The 24,915-nt window shown below is 34.1% G+C and overlaps 1 protein-coding gene across 4 annotated transcripts in view; it reads left to right on the top strand.

Annotated features, from left to right (window-relative positions):
* Fstl5 (follistatin like 5) overlaps positions 1–24,915 on the top strand; it is a 501,743-nt gene that overhangs the window by 113,346 nt on the left and 363,482 nt on the right. For 2 of the 4 annotated variants that reach the window (XM_085682503.2, XM_085682502.2), the window contains exon 3: positions 14,110–14,140. In XM_085682503.2, coding sequence (XP_085538629.2) covers positions 14,110–14,140 — 31 coding nt within the window. Of the gene's footprint in view, positions 1–14,106; positions 14,141–24,915 lie in introns of all 4 variants that reach the window. The other 2 variants (XM_048424769.3, XM_048424768.3) reach the window with 1 other exon arrangement.

Genomic DNA, 24,915 nt, shown 5'->3' with positions numbered 1-24,915 from the left:
ACTAACCTAACAGCCATACAGGTAGCAGAGATCCTGGTGTAGACCCATGCAGGCCCTGTGCTTGCCGTTTCAGACTCTTTGAGTTCATGGGAGCCCTGCTTAGTTGATATGGTGGACCATATTCTTCTGGCATCCTTCATCCCTCTGACTCCTACAGTCTTTCCTCTCTATCTTTCACAGGGTTCCCTGAACTCTGAGGGTGGGGGACCCGATGGACACTTCCTGTATTGATTCTCTCTCGGCATAATGTCTGGCTGTGAGTCTCTGCCCCCGTTTCCATCTGCTTCCAGAAGAAGCCTTCTGATGATGATTGGGAAAGGCACCCCTCTAAGTATAGCAGAATAGCATTAGAAATCATTTAAATTGTTATCCAGTCGTGTTTTGTTCTATCCTAGGTGTCTGGAGCATCCAGTCTTTACTCGCTGGCCATCCAGGCAGTGTAGCTCCTAAGGCCTTCTCAAGGAGTGGGCCTCTAGTTAAACCAAACATTTGTTCATTCCCATGTGTTCAGAGCCACCATTGCTCCAGTGCATCTTGCAGTCAGTACAGAGTGTAGATGAAGGGTTTAGTGGCAGGGCTGGTGTACAGGTTTCTCTTTGAGTACTGCCTGCAGAGTATCTTCTCACTCAGAGTCTAGAATGTATGGTTTAAAGCTACACACATGCACCAGCTTGTCTTCACTGCGTTCAAGGAGCTGTATGGAAATTGCCCTGAGTAAAGACCTTCTCCCACCCCCACCACACACTGTCAGTTTTCAGAGAGCAACCTGGCTTTCTGTCCTAACATTAGTTTGGGTGGATGAGATCTACAAGGGACCCTTTTGGCCAACAACTCAACCATATGCAATGCAGTCCCACCACTGGAAGCTATAAAAGAAGGTCATTTCAGACTCTATATCCTCCATTATTAGAAGCTCATATCAGGGTCACCATCAGAGATTTCAGGACGTTTCCACATTGCCCTCCAAATGACCCCCCATGTCCCAGCGGTTTCTCCCCGCATTCTCTCCCTCAACCCTGCCTCAGTCTGATTCCTCCTGCTCCCTTCCATGCCAGTCCCAGTCCACAACCTCAGAATCCATTCTATTCTCCTCAGGGAGATCCATGGTTCCACCGACCCTGACCTCTCTGGGTCTGTGAATTATAGCTTGATTATAATTTACTGGACAGTCACTTTCCTCTTATAAGTGAATACATACCATAATTGTTTTTCTGGGTCTGAGTTATCTTACTCACTATGAGTTTTTCTAGTTGAGTTTATTTTCCTACAAATTTCAAGATGTTATTTTATTTAACTGCGGTGTAATGCTCCATTGTGTAAATGTACCACAATTTCTTTATTGATTCTTCAGCAGAGGAATATCGAGGTTGTTTTCAGTTTCCGGCTATTTTGATAAAGGCAGTGGAGCAAATGGAATCTCAGTGTGGTTTTGAATTTCATTTCTCTAATGACTAAGGGTGTTGAATATTTTTAAAAATGTTTTAAAACCACAATTTGAGATTCTCTATTTCCTTAATTAGAATGATCTGTTTAGCTATGTATCCTATTTTTAATAGAATTAATAGGTTTTTTAATAACTAGTTTCTTGAATTCTTTATATATTTTGGGTACTGGACCTTTATAGCATGTGGTGTTGGTTGAATTTTTTTCTTATTCCTCAGGCTGCCTCTTTGTCTGATTGATGGTGTTCCTTGCTTTTCAGATGCTTTTCACTTTCGTGAGGTTCATTTATTGTCAGTCTTAGTGCCTGAACTATTGGTGTTTTGTTCTGAATGTTGTCTTCTGTGCCCATGCATTCAAGGTTATTCTCCACTTTCATTTTTATTAGGTTCAGTGTGCCTGCTTTTATGTTACTTTGAGTTACTTGTACTTGAGTTTTGTGCATCGTGACAGATACATTTCTATTTGCATTCTTCTACAAGTCAGCATCCGTTTATACCAGCACCATTTGTTGATGCTTTCTTTATTTCCATTTCATACTTTTGGCTTCTCTGTCAAAAATCAGTTGTCCTAGGTGTGTAGATTTGTGTCTGGGTATTCAATTCAATTATGTTGATTCACCTGTTTTTATGCCAATACCATGTGGTTTTTATTTCTATAGCTCTGTAGTAGACCATAAAATTCCCTGATGGTGATACCTCCAGACGTTCTTATATTATACAGGATAGTTATAACTATCTCACTTTTGTTGTTGTACTTCCACATGAAGGTGAGAATTGTTTCAAGTTCTGTAAGAATTGCATTGGATTTTTGAGGAGAACTTCATTGTATCTACAAAATGCATTTTTAGGATAGATATTTTTACTATCACATTCCTACTGAATCATGAGCATGGGAGATATTTCCATCTTCTGATATCATCTTTAATTTCTTTCTTCATAGACTTGAAATTTTTATCATACAAGTCTTTCACCTGTTTGGTTAGAGTTACCCTAGATTTTTAAAAAGAAGTTTGGTTAGAATACTTGATACATTCGTGGCTATATTTTTATTGCTTCTTTAAGCAAAACAACATAATTGAAATTATATTAATTTTGCATGCTGTTTTATACTTTGCATAATGTAAAAATATAGATCAAATGAAATATTAATCTATGAATTTATTAAAATAGATTATACCAGATAATACTGGGTAAACATTTTAAAAACATTTTTATTTTAATTTATAAATCTTAGGGCTGGGATATCAGATTAACAGACTTGCCTATGTGGAGCTCTAGAGAAAAAAAGCTAGATTAAATGGAAGAAAGAGAAAACTTTTCTAGTTAGACAAAAAAAAAACCCTATGACTTAGTGATATGAGGTTTGCAGAATTTAAACTCTAGATAAATATGAAGCTACTGTCAGCTCCCTTCAGCCACAGTATTTAGCAGGCAGATGGGCCAGACACTCCATCTGGATGCTCCATCCCCTCATGACCTATTTGCCACCTGCTACACAAAGGACTTTCAATATGAAGCAGCAGTTTAATCATACTCTTCTGAAGACACACGGAATCAAATATCTCCATGTACCAACATATTTTTCTCTGAGATAATGAAATTCACAGCAGATGTCTCCACTTAAATACATGTAATTATTTATTCTTTGCTGATTTATGAACATTATTAATATTTATATCTTCCTATCAAAAAGCAATATTTTGGGATTGAAGTTCAGGTCTTTTCCTCCTGCTCTGCTCTATCCCAAACATGCCACACTGTTGCTGCATATTTACTTCAACTTATTTTAGAGTTATTTATTCCCATTTTTGTGCTGATGCGTTTGGGCAAGAACAGACAGCATCACACCCCTCGAAACTCAAGTTACAGACAGTTGTGAACTGCCCTGTAGGTGCTAGGAATTAAATCAAGGTTCTCAGTAACAGAGAGAGAGAGAGACAGACTCAATTACAAGTTTACAAGTCTGTCTTTACTTGTTGATTGTTTGATTTCTTTCTTTCCCAACTTAGTTCTCCCTATGTCTGGAATGTTGGGAAACATTTGATGATTCTGACTTAAAAACCCATATCCATTAACTAGTCATGACATATTTTCTAGTATTTTTAAAATGTTCTTTGTCTAATACACAGAATTCTAATTATAGTGAAGGTTAATTTAGCTTGAGTTCTTCTTTTCTATTTTTATCTGTTTTTCTTTGGTTTCCATAATGTTAATTTTTGAGCATGATCGTAGTACTTATTCTAAAATTCTCATTATCTTTGGTAGCTACAGTTGATTTGAGGACTACAAGGGCAAGTATTCATGGCTGGTTTGCTAAAGTGGGAAAAATGGTTTGCACGGAAATTATGCTGATATCTGTCGTTGATTGTCCTAGCCCAACTACATGAGATATTGTCAAAGGAAGAGACACTCATACAACTTTGTATTTGGGAACACATGGAGGGCAGAATAAATAATATTTTAATTTTTTATTGTTTGGAAATTTCATACATAAAGTTTTTAATCCCATCCACCTTTGGCTCCCCACGTTCAGCTCCTTCTAGTCTCTACAGCCTTGTTTCTTCCCTTCCTTTCCAAACAAGTCCAAATAACACTGCTCATTCACATGTATGCACAGGGCAACATCCATTGGACCATGGTCACTGCACCATGGATGACAACACAAAAGAAAACCGACTCTGTCCCTTCCCCTACTTCCCTCCCAGTGCCTACCAACTGTCATTATCCTGAGTGTGTGGTGGGGCCTTGTGAGCACCTTTCCTCTCCATGATTGAATTCTAATTGGCTTATTATTGAACAAATCTTTTATAGGTGTCTCCAGATGATGTGATTTAGTGATTGCTATTATATCCAAAAGCCATTAGTTCATAGCGATTCCCTCCCATTTCTATTTCTTACAACCTTTCTTAAACTTCTTCTTTGAGATTTTCTGAACTTCAGGTGGGAAAGGTAAGTGTTGAAAGTCTCATTAGCATCTGTAAGTCACTTATTTTCTGGACTTTGATCAGTTGTGAAGGCACAATTGCTATCTGCTACATAACGAAGCTTCTCTGATAAGAGGTGATAGCGGAGGTGCTGAGGTAGTGTATAGCTTAAATACACTTAAGGAAAGTTAATTTCTGCAGGGTCTGTGACCTCATAACAATAAGTTTTTGGCTAGATTTATTGTACCACGAGTTACTTCCTGAGGATCAGGTCTTGAGTCCAATGAAAATACTGTAGGTCAGCTCCATGATATTCAGGCTACTATTGTGTCATCTTATCAAGTTTATAAACTTTGTAGTTTTCAAGGTTGACAGTTGGGTAAGACTGTCAATGGCTTTCCTTTTCCATCTGTCTGCATAGTAGCACCTAGTATTATGTAAACTAACCAGCAGGCAAATGCTTCTAGGTAAGTACCAGTTTGGGTTCTCTAGGTCCTAGGTTCAATGTGTGTGGTGATGTTTTCAGCAATAAAAAAACTGATGTTTTCAGTCTTACCATCAAATTCTGGTGGGTAAACAAAAACAATGACAATTATTTGGGGGGTTTTTTGGAGGAGGATACATATGGGCAGTACTGATTGAACTCAATAGGTTGCAGGTGTAAAAGAAATGTTAGAAGCTGGGAGAGGGACGAAAGGGGATCTGGGAAGAGCTGGAGGAGGTAATGGGGATGTGTCTTGCAGAGATATCTTGCAAAGCAAATTAATAATTTATACATCACAGTACAGATTCACTCTTTTGCAATTCTTATTCTCAATACTATATTGTTTTAGTAACCTTTAGAAAAGATATTAGCTATGCTGTATCCCCAATTATGGCATACTGAAAAACAAATGATTTTGATTTTATTGCTATAACAATTAACACTCACCAACTGTCTGCAAACAATAAATTTCCAACTCAATTTCTTACAAAGATAAAATATAGAAGAAATTATAATATGAATGCATGAGTTTAAAATCATGCAGTAGCACTAATTTCCATAACAAATTCATTAATTAGTGATTTGTATTTTCACTTATTACAAATTCTTTAATTGCTTATTTATACTAGAAAATCAACACTTATATTTCTCACTCATAAAGTACACTGCAAAGCTATTATAATGATTGCTAGGCTTATCGAATATTGAGATCGTAGAGATAGATTCAGCTCTAATACTTAGCATGAATTTTCATTAGAAAATAGAATATAATTCTCTCATCCAATGAATTTACCTTTATAGTCTCTTCATATTTAAATCAAAAAATAATAATGAAAATCTGACTATTAGAATTTTGAAATATCATTATTTTAAAATTTGATCTCAGATATTTCTTTTTCATCATAATTTTTTAAAAAATATTTATTTATTTATTATGCATACAATATTCTGTCTGTGTGTACACCTGCAGGCCAGAAGATGGCACCAGACCCTATTACAGATGATTGTGAGCCACCTTGTGGTTGCTGGGAATTGAACTCAGAACCTTTGGAAGAGCAGGCAATGCTCTTAACCCCTGAGCCATCTCCCCAGCCCTTTCATCATAATTTTAATTCTTAAATCTAAAATTATAAAAGAAACGACAAAGAATTGTGAATTTCATTATGAAGAATGCATATCTATAAGACATGTATATATTTTTAGTGAATTATTATCAATTTGTATTTTTTTGTTCATCTACTATGTTTAATATGTGCTTCTGTGTCTTCCTGAAAATATATCACCATTTAATTTCTTCCCTCCATATGAAAAATTTTCTGATCTGGATGTCAACAGTTCCTTTATGATGTTAAACACTATTAGATATTTGAGACCAAGAACATTCATGCATTACAGAGTCCAAAAAGCAAAAATGTTCTCTGTTGCATCTCCTCCTCCTCTTCTTCTTTCTCTCTCTCTCTCTCCTACTTAAATGTTCCACCCCTCAAATTTCTACACTGTTTTTGTATCATCAATGTTGGAATACCCCCATCCTTTAAGACATCCCAAACCCACATAGTCCATTTCTAATTTATTTACTTTTACAGGTACTCCTGATAGAACACGCAAATTGGATGATTGGAGTTAGGATCCATCTGTGGGAAAAAAGTGGTTTATTTTTCTGAGCCTATGACATAATGCTATGTCCTGGGATAACTGTGTAAGGAAGCTACTTTCCCCTACAATTTCTTCTCTTAAAGGGTTTCCCATTTCTCACTGCTCATTGTTTACCTTAAGTCATGCAACTACAAAAGGCTACACACAGATTTCCATGAATTTACTGCAGACAGCATATAATTTCGTCATTGATTAGTATATTTTATTATGTCCTTACCGTGTGTGCGTGTGTGCATGTGTGTACCTCTTCTTGTCCTCCAACTGCCTCATTCTAGAGACAGAGACTGTGAGGAATAGAGGCTGCTTTCTAGTGGTTGCTTACCTACATCCTGAGGGTATATAAGTGGAGGCTTAAACGTCCTCTTAGCATCAAATCACCATTCCACTAAGATGAACAGGCATGTGTACAAACATATCATTAAATGGAGTGGTACCATCTGTGAAGAATGCAAACTGGTTATGATAATCAAGTCATAGAGATACTGTTTGTAACTAAAGATCCATAGAAGGCCTTCCTCAGAAAACAGTGGAACAGGAACATTATTAAATGCCAAAAAAGTATTTGAAATAAAACACAATTAATTCCTGTTGATATCTGTCTTAGGTTTTATTCTATAACCCATTTCTTCCATCCTTTCCTCTAAACCCGGACACTTGTGCATGAAACCGCCAAGTTCTTCTGCCTGCTGAGGCTGGAACATGGCCTCTTGTTCAATTATTTCACCAGTTTTCTGTTTTCCATCGTTTCCTTCACTGCCTACACTTAACAATACCTAACCCTCTCACCTTTCTGGCATTTATGGAAGACCTGTGTTTATGCTCCACCAAACCACAAAAAGCTGAGCCCCTCCAAACCCCGCCCTACTACTTCCTGTGTCTCTCTAGCTCTCCTGGATGCCCTCTGGTACTCTATGCTTACTTTCTGTTAACTAGTTGATAATGCAGTCTCTTCACCCAAGGTTAATTTTATCTGATTCAAATGCAAACTCGGGATTCACAGTGTGATTGGATATTTTCCAACGGGCCATGGTTCTGGGAGTTGCACATCTTGAACTGCAGGCAGCAGGAAGTGAATTGAAGCACACTTCTAAAAATGTTGCACCTTCTTCACAAAGCCCAATAGTACCAAAAGCTATGAACCTATAGGGGACAATTATATTCAAGCTACCACAATATCCATGTGATTCTTCTGAATCTAGCTTTCTGTCAAATCGCTTTGTATGTTTTTCTTATAATAAAGATGCTCCCAAAGATGTAAGACAAGGTATCATCAACAAAGGGATAGGGAGAAGAAAGAATGGAAGAAAGATAAGGGCTAAGAGCTAATTGGCCAGGAAAGTGAGATCATTAAAGGTGAATTGACATAAGTACTGTTAGTTACTCAGTCCGTCGTGTAGATTTCATAGTGCATGCTTATATGTAATCAAATTACAATACTCTGAAAATTTTCAAAGAAATATTTAAGACAAGGTAAAAAGTCAATGGTGTTCCTATTATTAAATTTAATAGGTGGACAAAATATATTTCTTAGTTTAAAATTGATTAACATATCAAAATATTTTGAAGTAATATTAAAACTGATTTAAAAACAGGAATTACTATAGTGCTGTACAGTAAAATATTATGTCAGTGACTACTTAACTGATTTGTCATTATACAATATCAGTTAAAGATAAGTATCATACAGTTATGCTGGCTGAATTCCGCTAGGATTGGCTCAAGAATACCAAGCTGTGTGGTGTGAGATTCTTATACTATCATGAAATAGTGTATTTAAATTATTGGCAGCTTCTTGAATTTTGGAAAACCATTCAACCTGCAATATTGAGCTATTTCTACTCTCATTACATAAAGTAAATTATTGTATTGAATTTGTTTAGTTAATTAATCAGATCCGAATACCTCAGTTTTTTTCTTTACTCCCACATGTCGTGTTACAAAACTGGTCTTTCTTCTATCACAATTTTTCTATTTATTCTGTGTAAAATAATATAGAATCAGTAGCATTGTCACTCTCTTCTACATTATTTTCTTCTTATTATTTAGACTTTTTAAAAACTCTACTGTTATAAATACAGAAATAATCATAACATCATAGAACCAAATGAAAACTAGGCAAGAATCCGTGTGAATAAATCACAAAGCTTGAATCATTCTTTAGTAGGTAGTTTTATCATGAAATTTTTATCAGTGTGTGCATTTAATAGTATCCCTTTCTTTACTTGAGTAATTCCAAAACTATGTCTAAACCCACAAGAGAAACAAAATAGTGTTTTATCTGAAGGCAATGATTTCACCTAGCTCAATAACTCTAATGGGTGCTTTAAAGAGATAATTGTACTTGACCTCTGAGAAGAATCTATACAATTGAAAACTCACTTCATAAATAATGCATTACCTGGGAGTCTATGATTCCTTGCTCTCAGCATTTTTAATTCTACAATTTTCTTTCTTTCCATTCTCTTTCATTGGATAATTAAACTTTATATTTTTCCCACTTTTGAATACTTAATTTTAGAATATTTTATGTCTTTTCTGCATAAAGACTGTAGTTATTTATACAGAGGCTAATGGTGTCAACTTTATGTGTCTTCTAGATATATTCTCCCCTGAATTCTAGATGTTTAGATCTGTGTTCTTTGAAACCATGTTAACTTGTTTCACTGTATTTTAAGTTATGAGGCAGAAATTAGTAAGGGAAGATAAATTCAGTTGTGGTTTGCTTAAGTAAAAAAAAGACTACTACTTCTCTCCACAATTGCTACAGCATTATTAGCATTTTATAGAAAACAGAAAACAGAATTCATGAAATTATATAACACACATAGCAAGGTATATATTCATACATGTACATATTAATAATTTATATATTATATACATTACATACCATGCATGCATATTCTATAGTATTATATTATATCTTTTATACATATATATGGTATATACATATGATATATTTATTTATGCATTCATTTTATATATACATGTATATAAAATCTTAATACATAATACAAGTATTATGAAATAAGTCACTACAACTATGTGAATTTTTTTCCTGTAAAGCCCTTTCTTCTCTGATGGGCACTAGTGCTTTCCCTTCCCCCATCTTGTATGTCCGAGAAACTCTTCATTCTCTGTGATCCTTAGTTTCAGGCATTTGATGGCTGAGGGCAATGCATTAGCATGACTTCCATTTCATCAGGATTTTGGCATAGGATCATAGTTACATTTCCACATTAAAAATAAACTCAAAACATATTGATGTCTAATAATTCTCAAAAGAAAGGATGATAGATGTAAATCTCAAAGTCTGATTAAGAAGAATGTTGGAGCTAATACTTTTACCTAGTGTAGGATGTTCAAGAAAGGCAAGATCAAGACTCCCATTGGGCGTGATCAACCAACTACCATATTAGATACACAGATGTAAAGATTGCACGTAGACATTTTAGAAAAAAGTCTGATGTTGCAGTTGACTACAGAATATTACTCTGTGAAGTTTTATAACAAGCTTTGTCCCCAAAACCAAAGTAGCAGGTAAATTCACAAAAGTTTGTAGAAGTTTGAAAACTGAAGAAGTCAGGTCAGAAAATCAAAATGAGGAAGAGACACTATGAATATCTGATAGGAACAACCAGAGAATTAGAAGAAGACTGAGTGTACAGTGCTAGAACATAAGCGAGGAAATTAAGATGCTTGTTTATTTAGTCAATGAGCTATCTAGCTAGGAAGAATTCCATTCTAGCACAATCCCATTCCACTGCTAACATTCTTGCCCCTTCTGAGTCACGTGTCCAAAATTTAGTCTAGTAGTCAATGTTCCAGTACTGATCACATGCTCCACATCCACTGTCACACCATACTATGCCATTAATACCATCCACTGTGCTACCATGGTAACACATTCCTGGTCCGTACTTTCTAATTTTATCCTTACTCTTCTCAAACTATTCTAAAGAAATGACATAAAATGATTCCGGTTGCATTTAAATGTCATTCTGATAATAATACTATCTTTAGAAGAGGTGGTCAATGCTCTTAATGCTCCCAGACTGAAATTCAAAGCCATAAATATTTCGTTACCTCCCTGATAGCACCTTCTACTGTACCCGGTCTACATGACCTCATCCAGTTATAGCAGAAATCTCATATTTTGGAAAATACAGTGACACGATGGTTAATACGCTTGTAATTGTTTTTGTCTCTTGTGGGAACTTTTCTTAGGAACACAATGGATGTCTATTTGTTCCAGACATGGTGAAAGAAAAAGTTCACTGAATTATAGGGTATTCCCATTTATAAAAACTTACTTCTGTAGAAACTTACTACAGTGAAAAAAGTGAAGCAACAAAGTAAGAAATTAAAAATGATGCAATATCAAACGACAACCCCTGTTCATGGATCAGTAGATTCAATATTGCGAACATATCTGTAGTACAAAAAGCAATCTTTAGATTCAGAAAATTTTTATTAATATTCCAGTATTGTTCTTTCCAAAAGGAAAGGAGGATAAGAAAGCAATAACTTCACAACTTCATAAGGAAGCAAAACGACCTTGAATTTAAAGCCACTGTGAGCACAATGAACAATGATGAAGACATCAACTATACTTTAGAGACACAGTCTTAACATAGTATGGTACTGGCAAAAGAAACAGCAAGGAAAGATGCACAGATTGATAGAATAAAAGAGACACCAAAGAGATAATACTACACAATTAATCACAGCCAGTGAATTTTGACAGTGATCACCAAAACTGACATTGGATTTAAAAGAGTCTCTTTAACAAAGTTGTTGGGAAAGCAGCTTTCTGTGTTTAAGAGAATGAGATCAGATCACAATCCTCCCATGCAAAATATAACACAAAAATCAAATAATATGTGTAACAACTATTTTATTTTAAAATCTGGAGGAAAACCAAGAACACATGAGGATGTAGAAGAAGCATGAGTTTTCTGTGTATGATTCCAATATCCTGGGAAGTAACTGCATGTACTAATGGGACCATATGAAAAGAAAGCTTCTGCAGAGAAAAAGAAATTATCCCAGCGAAAGAAACAGACTGGAATGGAAAAACAAATCTTTGCCTGTTGTATATCATATGGGGCTCATAGCTGGTATAAACTCATACATATATACGTAAATACACATATAAAATAGAGCTCTAAAAGTCAAATGTCAAGAAACACTTTTTAAATCTTTCAATCAGTAAATGAGTAAATGAAATGAACATTTTGTTTTCAAAATATAAAATAGCAATAATCCGTCAATGTGAAAAAATATTCAATATTTTTGATAATCAGAGAAATTTAAATTAAAATTACATTTGAATTTTGACTTACCCTAGTCAGAATGGCTGTATATTAAGTAAAAATAAATAAATAAATGCTAGTGCTCAACAGGGAAAACAGAAACTCTGCATGTGACTAGTGGGAATTAAAATTAGCTTAGATACAACACAAATGTGTATAAAGATAGCAGAAAAATGAAAACTATAACTACCACATCAAACACATCATTTGGGTATATGTACCAAGAGTATTAGTTAAGAGTATCACTGGGATACTTGTATATACATGTTTACTACACATTTTTCAAAATCCCAAATATATGACAACCGCCTAAATGTATAATGCATAAAAAAGAAACTGATAAGCAGGGCGGTGGTGGAGCACGGCTTTAATCCCAGCACTCGGGAGGCAGAGGCAGGCGGATCTCTGTGAGTTCGAGGCCAGCCTGGTCTACAAGAGCTAGTTCCAGGACAGGCTCCAAAGCTACAGAGAAACCCTGTCTCAAAAAACCAAAAAGAAAAAAAAAGAAACTGATAAACAAGTGTTGTGTACATATACAATAGATTTTATAGAGTCATAAGAAGAACATAATTATGCTCTTTGCAGGATCATGGATGCCACGGGGTAGCATAATACTAAGTGTAATGAAGCAGTTACAGAAACACAAATACTACTAGCTTTTTACAGTGTTGGATTCAATATTTTATATAGATACATGAAATGATTTATTTATAGTAAATAAAGCTAGAAGCAAGACTGTACTGGAGAAGCCATGGGAATACCACAAGGGAAGATGAGGAGGAATTTGGTTGACTATGCTCAAAGTACATGACAGTCTTGTATAAAATTATGTTTATAAAACCATCCACATGTGAAATGGCTACATAATGATAAAACTACATTATTTTATTAGTATAAAGACTTACATGAGGTTTAATATATAAGCATCTTTCAAATTCACAGCATTAAGTCAACTATTTATAAATAAAGTATACTTATATTTATATCAAAATATAAATTGATTCATATTTATCTAGAAAATTATTTTTATTATCAGTTTTTTATCATAAATATTATAATACATTTTCTTAGGATTCCTATTTCTGTGAAGAAACACCATGAACATGGCAACTCTTAAAAGGAAAACATTTAATTAGGGGTGGCTTGCAGTTTTTAGATTTACTCCAGTATCTTCATGGCAGTGCTGGGCAGGCAGACATAGTATAGTGATGGAGAAGGAGCAGAGAGTTCTACATCTTGTTCTGCAGGCAGCAGAAGCAACTATGTAACACTGAGCATAGCTTGAGCATATAGAGCCTTAACGCCCACCTCCAGAGTGACAAACTTTCCAACAGGGCCATACCTAACCCATAAGGCCACAACCCCTAACAGTGCTATTCTCTATGGGACAAACATTCAAACACATAATCTATGAGAACCATACATTTTCCAACTACCACACATACATATGTTATACATTAATATACATATATATATAAATATATATGACATATGTATGTATGGGTATATAATTTGTTGACAGAGATTTCCTTGAGTTTGATTAGAGCAAAATTTGACTGGCATTTATGTATTTATCACTCTCTCTCTCTCTCTAGATATCTATGTATCTATCTATCTATAATATATTTGATATTTTATTTGAGATATGTTTTAAATTTTTTATATGGGACCCTGAAATTTTAAAGACAATAAATTCTGTTTGAATCTTAATTGAGAAGTTATAGATTACACAATATCTAATTTAAAACTTGAATGAGCTCAATTTTTCAGGTTATTTGCTAATTAATAAAGAGGATGCAAAGTTGATGGACAGGTTTGACTATAGCAAGGTTTTAATAAAAAAGAATTGTCAATGTTAATACTAAAGTAAGACCAATTCTAATTTAAGTTAAACTAAAGCTATTTGAACAAGCTTTAATACCATTTTAGTGAGAGGTTTCTCTAGATTTATTCTTAAATATTTACCATTGCCAACACTTTATGATTAGTTTTGAGCTGAAATCAAATTTGGAAAACATTATTGGGTATATATTGAGATTAAATGAAATAAGAATATATTAGAGAGGCATGAGTAAGTCTTCACTAGCTCTTTATTTATCTGTAGAATGTATGGGTTCCATAGAGAAACGTGCACACAGAGAGTTATTATTACTTTGATAGATAATTTCTAAAACTATGTTTTGAGGTATATGTATAAAAAACATTTGACTCATGTTGATGATAATCTCTTGTGTTAAAGTGTCAAAAACATACTTAAAGATTTTGACATATTTTTGTTTTCATTTCAGCAGGAAAAAAGTCAAGAAAGTTCAAGAATCAAAGGTAAGAAGCAAATATTTTAAAATAATCTTTCAAAGGTGAAAAAAAAAGATGTGATACCATCTTGAAAATACAACTGAAATAAGGATAGTTCACAATTTGTGAGCTAATTCTAAAACTATTTGAGCAGCTGGTGACTCTCTGTGGCCAGCAGATTTCTCTGTTGGAATCGTCTTTTTTATTTCATAGGATGCTCTGATTAGCTCAATATAATTTTTTTTCTTCTGTATATGGTCCAGAAGAAATCCCTTTCCCAACCACTGTCCCTATTTAGCTTTTTGTCACCTCTCTATATTGACAAGTGACAATTGTTAAAATACACATAGAGATCCTAGTATTTGGTAATTGCTATCTTACTTGATTTGTATGTATAATAAAAGATACTTGTTTATGTGTCTGAATTGGTAATGACAGAGCATGAAATAGCTCTACTATGAAAAGGTAGAATTCACTATAGATGCATTCTTAGTTTTGAAATTTATTGTTCAATACTAAAAGTTACTCCATGGTTGTATTTTTTTAACCTAAGGATTCTTCCTGATAATAATGAGGAAAACCACAGATTTTTCCTGGGTTAATTCTAATGGCTTCTCTGTTTATGTGTTGATGTTTATTTTACCTTTGTGATTTCCTGTATTCCTCCACATTCTCTAATGCATACCAGTCCAATCTTGACCACGCAGGAAAATACAAGCATGCTGTTTTCTTCCATACTTCTTCTATAGGAAGAGTTCTTTTTCAGAAATATAAAAATTTAAAATTAACAATTAAGCAAGCTAGCATGTGTTCCTGACATGATAGAAGGATACACTCTCCTTAGTGTCTTTAGACAGTGAGTTTTCTTAAAAACCTTTTAAAATCATTAATTTATTTTTCTGTGCATGAGTGTTTTGCCTACATGTATGTCTATGCATTATGAATGTAGTACTATCATATCTAGTACTCATGGATGACAGAGGAGGATTGCAGATCCCTTGTAACTGGACTTGCACATAGTTGTGAACCACCTTGTAGGTGCTGGGAATACAACCAGGTGTTTTGGGAGAGCAGCTTGTGGTCATAACTAATTAACCAACTCTTAAGGCGAATGTTGTCTTTTGAATAACAACTCCAAATACATTTCTACTTAGAAAATTTTCAACAACTGTCTACTCCTACAATATTTCTACAATATTTTTTTGTCTACAGTAACAATAAGTAAAAATGGTGTGTGTGTGTGATACATTCTGTTCAAGTAGATTATATTGATTATTAACTGAGCAGTGTAGAAGCCTAATAAATTTTAGCTTTAGGAAGTACAGAATATTTTGTATGTGAAATTATTATACATATTTAACTTTAAAAAAACTAATGTTAGTTGAAGGTGTGCATTTATGTGGTGCAAGTAAGAATTTTTGCTCTAAGATGTGCTGTTTGATATGCATTCAAATGACATGAATTTCTGGCATACTGATTGCACATCTTCCTGCCTCAGTGTATCAGGTTAACATTAAATCATATCTGTAACTCTGTTGTTGAAGCAGAAATAAGATTAGAGAAACATTCTTCTTGATGTTTTATTACCCTGGACATATAAATCACACCATCTCAAGTAGAAATTATGTTTAGCAAGCATTGTCTAGGAGTATGTTTTAACAGTATAATAAAATTTTGAGATGATGTTTGCCAGCTCTTCCCCCATTCTTAGCTGCCATATGATTCAAAACTAATACACACAGGATGATTTTTTTTAATTACTGACTTGCATGTAAATGAGAGATGAATTTTGACACTAGAATTCTCTTATTTCATCTAGAAAGGATTGCTGTTTCCTTGGGTTTAGAAATAATGTCATCTTCTGAAAAATAGGTTTTATAGTGTCAATATTAGTTAAAACAAAAGCAAACAACACAGCATGAAGCTAAAGCTTATCAAGAGTTGTTAAATAATTTTAAAAATTAAATAGCTTATGTTTCTTAGAAGCTAATCATTGTAATTTATCTTAATAATTTTCACAATGTATTTTCACCTAGTAGTTCTTTTGACTTCCTTATTAATGGCTAATCTTATCTATCCAAACAAGCTCATTATACAGAATTAAGTCCAGATGAGGGATTTAATCTAATTTTTCTGCAGTTGTGCTTGGTTTTGTTCATAATGAGATCACCAATGTAATGATTCTAACTTAATATTTTCAGTGATCCTCAACAAACACATCACAAAGTATTCCAATGAAACTTGATGTCTACTTTCTTTATTTACATAGAAGTAAATTTTTAAATGTTTGCAAACTTATAACTGTGTAACAGATTAATAATCATAGAACATGATCTTCCTTTGAAATATTATGGAAAATAATATTTTTATATATTCCAAAATTATGTCTTTTTATAATTTAACTGACAAGTGCATTCTTTTGAATTTTAAGTAGCTTTAAATTATAAGTTTTCTATATTTAATATGTTAGGGGTGAATCTGTGTTTAATTTCTAATTTTGGAAATTTACAATTGTTTAAGATAGTCTTTCATGCTTAAAGCTGTACTGAAGATTGTAGTACAGAATTCATGGCAGTGCTGTAAGTTTAAAGAATCAATACTGTAGTCAGAGAATTCTAACACTCTTTCATAGGGATATTATTTACAATTTATCATATCATATATTGCATTAAAGTCCATTAGGTTTTGTGAAAATACTGAGGAAATAATTCATGTTGAAGATTTTTTCTAAAATAAACAGCACAACAAATTAGTTAAGATATACAAAGAATTCTCATAGAAGTTTTTTAATTTTGTTATTAGTTTGCACATGTCAAATTAAAAAAATGTTTTTATAGACCATAAAACTGTAACATTTTGAATAAGATTTAGCTAATTCTAGAATCACAATAATAATCACAAATAACATTCATACTAACTTGACAAAGCTTTAAATTGCTCACTTAGGTTAAAACACCTGTTAAAAGATATATGGAGAGTTTGCAAGTGTTTAAATGTTGAACACCATCTTCATTTTTGTTCTGTAAGTGAAATGACTAAGTGCCCATCCACCATGTGAGCCTGTGGCTCTCACCATAAGCTCTTTTCCTCCTCTTTTTAAATGAACAACTGTGTTGTCATCAAGGAATGGTAGAAAGAAAAGATGTATTTCTTTTGCAATTAGTTATATTTTGGATAATCTAATATCCTATTGTGTCACAAATCTAATTGGTCTTAATTTAAAAAACAACCTCAGAGTCAGATATTGGAGGTGAAAGCTGAAAGGTTGGAAAAGTAGAACAGTCAGCCACTAGTTCTGACCTCTATGAAATCCTCAGACTGTCTTTACAAGTCCTCAGACTGTATGTATGTATTTCAAAACCTCAGACTGAACCCTGAATTCCTGTCTCATCTTGCCATTTAATCCTCTTTTTGCCCAGCCATATCAATTCCTGTCTCCACCTCCCTAGTGCTGGGATTAAAGATGTGATCCACCTTTGCTTGGCTCCGTTTCTCTTTTAGACAAATTCAGTCTTGTTTCACTCAGATTGGTCTTGAACTCACAGAGGCCCATCTGTCTATATCTACTGAATGCTGAGGAAAAAAAGATGTGTTAAATCAGTGACTGGTCTCTATGGCTAACAAGTGTGGTTAGCTTTGCACTCTGATCTTCAGGCAAGCTTTATTTGTTCAAGACAAACAACATACCACCACATCCTACAATGAAGAGATATTGAGCCCTAAGTTACTTTCTTTGAAAATGTAATTATTTGTTTAATTATTAACAAACCTCAGATACTGTGTTGAAGTATGTGTTTGTACTGCATCAATATAATCATCAATCAAATATTATTAGATAAGGTTTAGTATTAAAATGATAAAATATAGAAAAGTCATACCTAAATAAATAATGTATAATAATATCATAATATGTGTTTTATTTGAAATAAATCACATTTTGTTTAACCAATTATTAGTTGCACATTGGGAAATATACTATGTTTAATTAGAAATGTTTTTTCTATATTCAAAATTTGAAGATATGGATTTTACTGTTTTCTGATATTCTTCCATAATGTCACAGTTACAAATATTGACCAAGTTGTAATTAACATAAATTCTCTTAAGTACTTGGCAACTTAATGAATGAAAACATACACTATACTGAGCAGGTTGATTTTTATATGTTTAGAACACGCACATATGTATGTAAAAATAACGAAAATAAACAGGCCACACATATGAAAGAGAGGAAGGAAAGATTTGAAGGGAAGAAGAGAAATGGGGAGAAGATATATTTATAATGTAAAAGTACTATTTTAAATGACAGTAATGCACTGCAGTTTAATCCTAATCTTGTTCAGGTCCTGTGCTGGCAAACTATATGTTGTGGTCCTTGACCTGTAATTTAACTGGTCTATGTACCATTCACTTTTATGGCAAAAATTTGCACAATTTATCCCATGATAACAAAATAATTGACACATCTGATATTGTGAATCTTATAATTCAGTATGAGTTTTGAATAATTTTATTATGATAAACATCCATCCTGTAAAACATTGCAATTCCCAGTAATTTCTCTACTAGTTGCTTCTTTTGGTTACAGTGAAATATCTCACCAAAACATCTGGAGGAATGAAAGGTTTGCTCTGCTTACATTTGGATGGTAAATCCATCACGGTTGGGAAGACGTGGCATCTGAGGTGTAATGTCACTGCTCACAATTGCATTTCCAGTTAAGAAGCCGAGAGAGATGAATGTTGATACAAGGGCTGTCTCCTCCTTTTCATTTAGTTCAGGACCCAAGTCCTTGGGATGGTAATATCCACATTTGTGGTGTGGCCTATTTTGTTAGTTCAAACAATTCTTCTCAGATATGTGCAGAAACTTACAGCCTATATATTTCTAGATCCTGTCAAGTCGACAAATACTGATACTAATGAAAAAAAAATAGAAAAAGACAAACATAACAGGACTGATGATGTTGTGGAAACAGACCCTGAATAGCTAGTTATCCCTCCTTAGTAATTTAATTGTTCATATGAAAATAAATGAATATTTTAGATATTTAACTGAGAATTTTCATGATTCAATACATTTTAAAGAATACACTACTCTATCAATATTGACTTTTGCTTTAAAAGCTTCTTTTATTATGAACTTTTAAAAAAATAAGTGAAGTGATTTCCCACAGAGATTTTATTTTTAAAAGTGATTATTGTATTTCAATTTCTTCATCAAGCCAGTATTTCAATAAGAAACTTAAATTCTAGTTGATGTTTTATATATTTAGTGTGAAAAATTATTTCTGTTGCAATAAAAAATATCTTGAAAGAACATTTTGAAATGGTTATGTGGCTGAATGTTTGGATTTTGTTTTGTACAAGAGTCCTTGTTTTATAGGTCAAAGAGAAAATTCTATAGTCCATTATCCATTTTGCTTTCCTTTTTTCTTTGCTACTCCATGGACATTAAAAATAACATTTATTTTATTAAAAGGAGTATATTATTTTGTGATTTTGGAATATGTATCTATTTTTTGCTTCCCAAGATTTTAACATTTAATATAATCAATTTTGAATGTTTAGTGAGGTATCTGAGCTTCTTTGAAATAAAGAGAATTACATTTTATATAAAAAGTGATCTTATATTTAGTTTTTCTCTCTGCTGTTAACTAAATCTCTTTTGTCCAGCTACGGCAGCTTAGGTAATTTGTGATGCAGTTTGTCAAATATGTAATAATTCTCCTTTAGAAATTATGATACATTCCTATTTCAGTCCTTTATGTTAATATTTTAGAATCTTACATAATGTGAAAGGAAACAAAATATATACATTATACTAAAATGGCAACTTGCTAAAATTATTGGTGTATAAATCCCCATGCAAAGAAAAAAACTGTATATGTGGTTCAAATTTGCATCACGCCATTGCAAGTTCTCTCCATACTCATGTAGTGTTGCTTACCTCACCCTAATTCCATATTTCATGTGTTTAATTTAATCAATGATCCCTTCCCTTATCTCTCACCTTCCAGGAAATAGCGATCATGATTCACAGCATTAGAGTAATTAGACTCACATTTTAAAAAGGCTTGATTTCTGCTACATTAATCAATTATTTATCATCTTTGTAGTATGTCTTCTGTTAATGTTAATATCCCATAGGGTGCTGGCCTCAGAATTAAATGAGGTACAGCATTTACCTTTCTGACGCACTGAGTAAAATGAAGTTCTGTTAGATTATCTTAGATTATATGTGTTATTACCCATATGTTATTAAATGTGTCGTTGGCATTTTAAATATAACCATATTTGGTGGTTGATCTTGAATGTCAACTTCACTGGATTTAGAATTATCTAGGAAACACAGCTATGGTGCCGCTGTGAGGATTTCAGAAAGGAATAACTGAAGTGAGAAGCTGGCCCTAACTATGTGTGGTACCTTCCACAGGTAACATAGATAGAACAGGGTCCAAGGGAAATGGCTTGTGTACGGGTCTGCCTTTGCCTCATGTTTCTGAGCAAGTGTATTTATTTCCATGGTCATCTACTAGCAGAAGATCCAGCTTCTTCAGGATGACAGTATGAACTCAGTATCAGAGAGTCTATGTGGCTGTGAGGTTTTTAGAGCTGTGTCTAGACTAAAGTATTCTGCTACTTCGACTGAGCAACTACTCGATTTTCAACATCGTTGGCACACTGATGATTGCTATGAACTCTTCAACTCTATGATGTATAATAATCCAAAAATCTTTTATAGCAAATGTTTTTGAGTACTTTATAATTTTTTAGAAAATCTTGTTTCATACACAATTTAAAAATACATGCAATGAAAAGTCCAGTCTTAGCAACCTTTATGGTTTTTCATCATTTTAATTATTCTGTTTCACATTTGTAGAAATCTAATCTACTAATGATTAGAAAGTTTGAGGTCCTAATAACTCAAGTTAGTCATGACTATTTAGACTAACTTTATGCCTAAGTCAAAACAAAACCACACTTATCATAGCAAAGGAAATAGATAGTTTATTCAGGTCCTAAATGTGAGTGACCATGGCCCAGGAATATAGATTCATATTTACTCAAATGCCATATTCTACAATGGACATGACTACATGGGGTTTTATTAGTTAGAGAATAAAATAAAGACATAAGTCAAAGTGTTTACCAAAGGGGGCCACAGAAAATCCAGGAAACTCTGCTTTGTGCTTGAGATAATATCTGATGACGTGTTTAGCTTTGGAGTTGGGAGCAGCTGCTAGTCTGGTAAGTGTGCATTGGAAGACTTTGATAGTCACAGGCGGTAAGGCCATACACAGGCCTGGGAAATGGATGGCTTTCAAAAGTAAATAGAAAGAACCTCAGGGCATTTGGCTCTGTTCTGCAGCCAAACCCTTTGTATTATATAATCTTGAAGTTCAGTCATGAATTTACCAATGGACTGGAAAGATATCTTAGATTTCTGCATGCCTAAAAAATTAGTCTCATAGTTTTGTGCTTGCTGATGACTACCTTTAACTGACTACCAACACAGTTTGGAATCACCTGTTTTGAGAGTCTCATTGAAGAACTGTGCAGATTAAATCGATTTGTTGTCATTTATGGAGGGATTATGGTCAATATATTAATTGAGTTGGGAAGACCTGCACAGTATGAGTGACACCGTTTCTTGGACAAGGAATTTGAGGAGTGCATGTTTAAAATCTTCTTCTTAGCTTTGACCATGGATGTCATGGGATTGTTGCTTCAATTTACTACCCTACCCAGTGATGGAATATAACCTGGAACTGTGAACCAAATGTCCCCCTTTTCTCTTTAGTTTCCTTTGTCAAGAGATTTTATCATAGCAATGGAATGCAAAACTATGACCCCGGAGGGAAAGATGAAGTTCTCTTATCAGAGAAAAGACCTGTTTCATTTGCTGTGGCCAAACAGAATGATGAAAATCAGGAGAGTCAATGCCTCGCCATTTTGCTACACTCAGATCAGGAAGCTCAACTTTTAAGTAGCCAGAAAACTTACTTGTTGGAATGTATAAAAATGCTACACACTGACAAGTAACTTTTATTGACTATCCATGTATCTATCTACATGTGAAATAAAATATTTTATGTATTTCTATACTTTGAATATCAATTATTCCCCACACATCCACAAGTTAAAGGTTTAGTCCTAGGAAAGACGCTACTTGAAAGGTAGTAGGACATGTAAGGTGTTCAACCAGAAGAATGTATTTAGAGAATTGGAGGCGTGCCATCAGAGGGAACTATAGGGCCCTAGTACTTTATATTTATCTTCTCTTCTCTAGATCACTATTTCTCCACCGCTTTCCTATCATGATATGTACCCTCACTCTAGTTCAAAACTTTGTGACTTATCAGTCCCTCATCAAGTGGAATCTACAAAAGCATAAGCCCCAATACTCCCCTTTACTTTGTAAACTGATTTTATTGGAATTTTATTATAAAAATAGAAATCTGATGAGACTGGGCTCTGCCAGTCTGAATTTTCATTGGTTTTGGTTTATTACAATGATCTCATCTTTTGTTTCTTCTTTACTGTAATGATGATACCAGTAGGCATATCTAAATGAATAGGGGAAAACACAGGAGGCCTCAACCCTACATAAAGATCTATATACAACTAAGAAATATTGAGAATTGGAGAAACTGTGTTCTTCAGTGCAGAGAACAGTGACTGAAACTGTTTATACAAAATGAAGTCACCATCCATGAAAACATACATACAAGTGCCATTATGCAGTCTGAGAATGCTACATTCAGGTATACATATGTATGTATATATACATACACGTATGTAATAGCAATCAATGTATAGGAGAACATGACTTTGAAAGAAAACAAGGAGAGTATTTTGGAGAAGAAAAGAAAGGGAGAAATGAAGTAATTATGATTCCAAAAGTTAAAAAAGAATTCTAGCACACATACTTTTATAGATTCTTAAATGCACTTCTGTTTTTCAAAACCTGGTGCAGGCTTTGTGGTGGAATCGGTAGACAACCATTCTAAGAGCAGTTAGGATGCTGTTCTTTTCACAGGTTTCTCAGCCTCAGGAACCAGAAACCACTTGCCGTGGAGTCTTTGGAGTTGGCCTTGCTGGTGTGGTTTAAATTTCTCTTATCAGAGTCTTACAAGCAGGATCTTCTATGGAGTCGCCCTTGGAATAAAAACATATTTTAGTAGAACAATTGTTTTCTTTTCAGAGGCAGTGAGGAGTCAAAGTGGATCTGAAAGTGAGCATGTAAAAGGACAGCTTCGTTGTGTATTCAGTCCTTGCAATGCAGAGGCGGCAGAGCGTTGGGAGGACAGTTCTCTAGTGACTTTTCCAGTCAGATTTTAACCCGTCCATATTTAATGTTCTCTACTCATTAGTAAATGTCTTCTACATCAATAAAGTAGTGTGAGCTCTCTTGATTATGGCTTGGGGTTCTAATCAAATCATAATTCCATTCTAGGTCTATAGTTAGAAGCAATCCAGTAAGGAAAAAGGAAAGGATGAAGTAACGGTGATAACTCAATTTTCCTGATACAGTGTGTTCAGCCCTGAGACAATATCCACAAACACCAAAAACACCCGTGTGTGTGTGTGTGTGTGTGTGTGTGTGTGTGTGTGTGTTTGTGTGTGTGTGTTGTGTGCATTTGGGAGATACGTGAAGGGAAGGCTGTAACAAGGAAAATGATTTAGGAACATGTTTTAATTATCTTTCAATTAAACCGTATTAAAATAAAAAAAAAGCGGGAATTCCTTGGTAGTTGGGGAAGACTCCAGAAAGCAAGCTCACCTACAAGGACCTCTAAACAACTAGTAGCACATTCAGTACTCAGATATGTGGCAGAATAAGATTGGTCAGTTCCGCATGGGAACAAAGTGTAAGAAACTGTAAAGTCAGACACAGCAGTGGCTCACACATATCTCTCTTTCAAACTTTAACGCTGATTATAAGCCTATGTAAATACAGCAATGCTTAGTAGAATACAGCAGTCATCCAAAGACAACACCAGTCTAGGTTAGTGATCCTTGAAATCATTTCCATGACATGGAAAAGTTAGCTTTTCCACAGAGCCACTAAACAGCCTTTAAAGATCAGGGAAGGTTTCTTATACACTGTGATCGTCAAGAACAGTCTCTTTATTTTACCCTACAACTCTTCCCATTGGCTCAGAATCATGCCAAATATGCTAATTTTCATGATTCTCATAAGTCCACAAAGGACTCCATGCCATGTGCAGGCTATGTTCATTATTCATTTTATTAATGGAGCAGGATTAGCAACAAAGTTCCTCATAGTTACTTAAAGCACGCAGCGATCTAACTTAGAGTGATTTCTGAAGATATTGTGACTTTTAGACTTTCAAAGCAGTAATTGTTCTGCAGTTACTGTACAATTTGCTATTTTTCCCATGAGTAACTCGGGATATTATCTCTTAATTTTTAATGCCCACTTCCTAAACTTTTTTTCTTGAAAAGTTTTGGTACAGAGAATTTTTATAATTTTACATTTGTTTTAGTAAAATGCTCCCATATAACACAAAATATATTTTGGTTGTAAATAAATAATATATGTTGTGCTGCCTTCTCTACATAAAATCGATTAATTCAGTCATGATGTTTTTATTTAGGGTGCTGAAGATGAAATGGAAAGTCATTCCTATGGCAACCAAGCATTCTCATGCTGAGTTATGTTCCTAGATCATTACAGGTACATCACTGAGTGATGGCTTGGGATTTGCTTTCTTGTCCTTATTTTTTCCCCCAAAACATGTTGTGGAGACTATTTATCAGTTCCTGCCACATATC

Source organism: Myodes glareolus, chromosome 20, assembly GCF_982192425.1.
Source record: "Myodes glareolus chromosome 20, mMyoGla1.1, whole genome shotgun sequence".
NCBI lineage: Eukaryota > Metazoa > Chordata > Mammalia > Rodentia > Cricetidae > Myodes > Myodes glareolus.
Note: the sequence above shows the minus strand (reverse complement) of the source record. Positions and strands in the feature narration are given on the sequence as shown.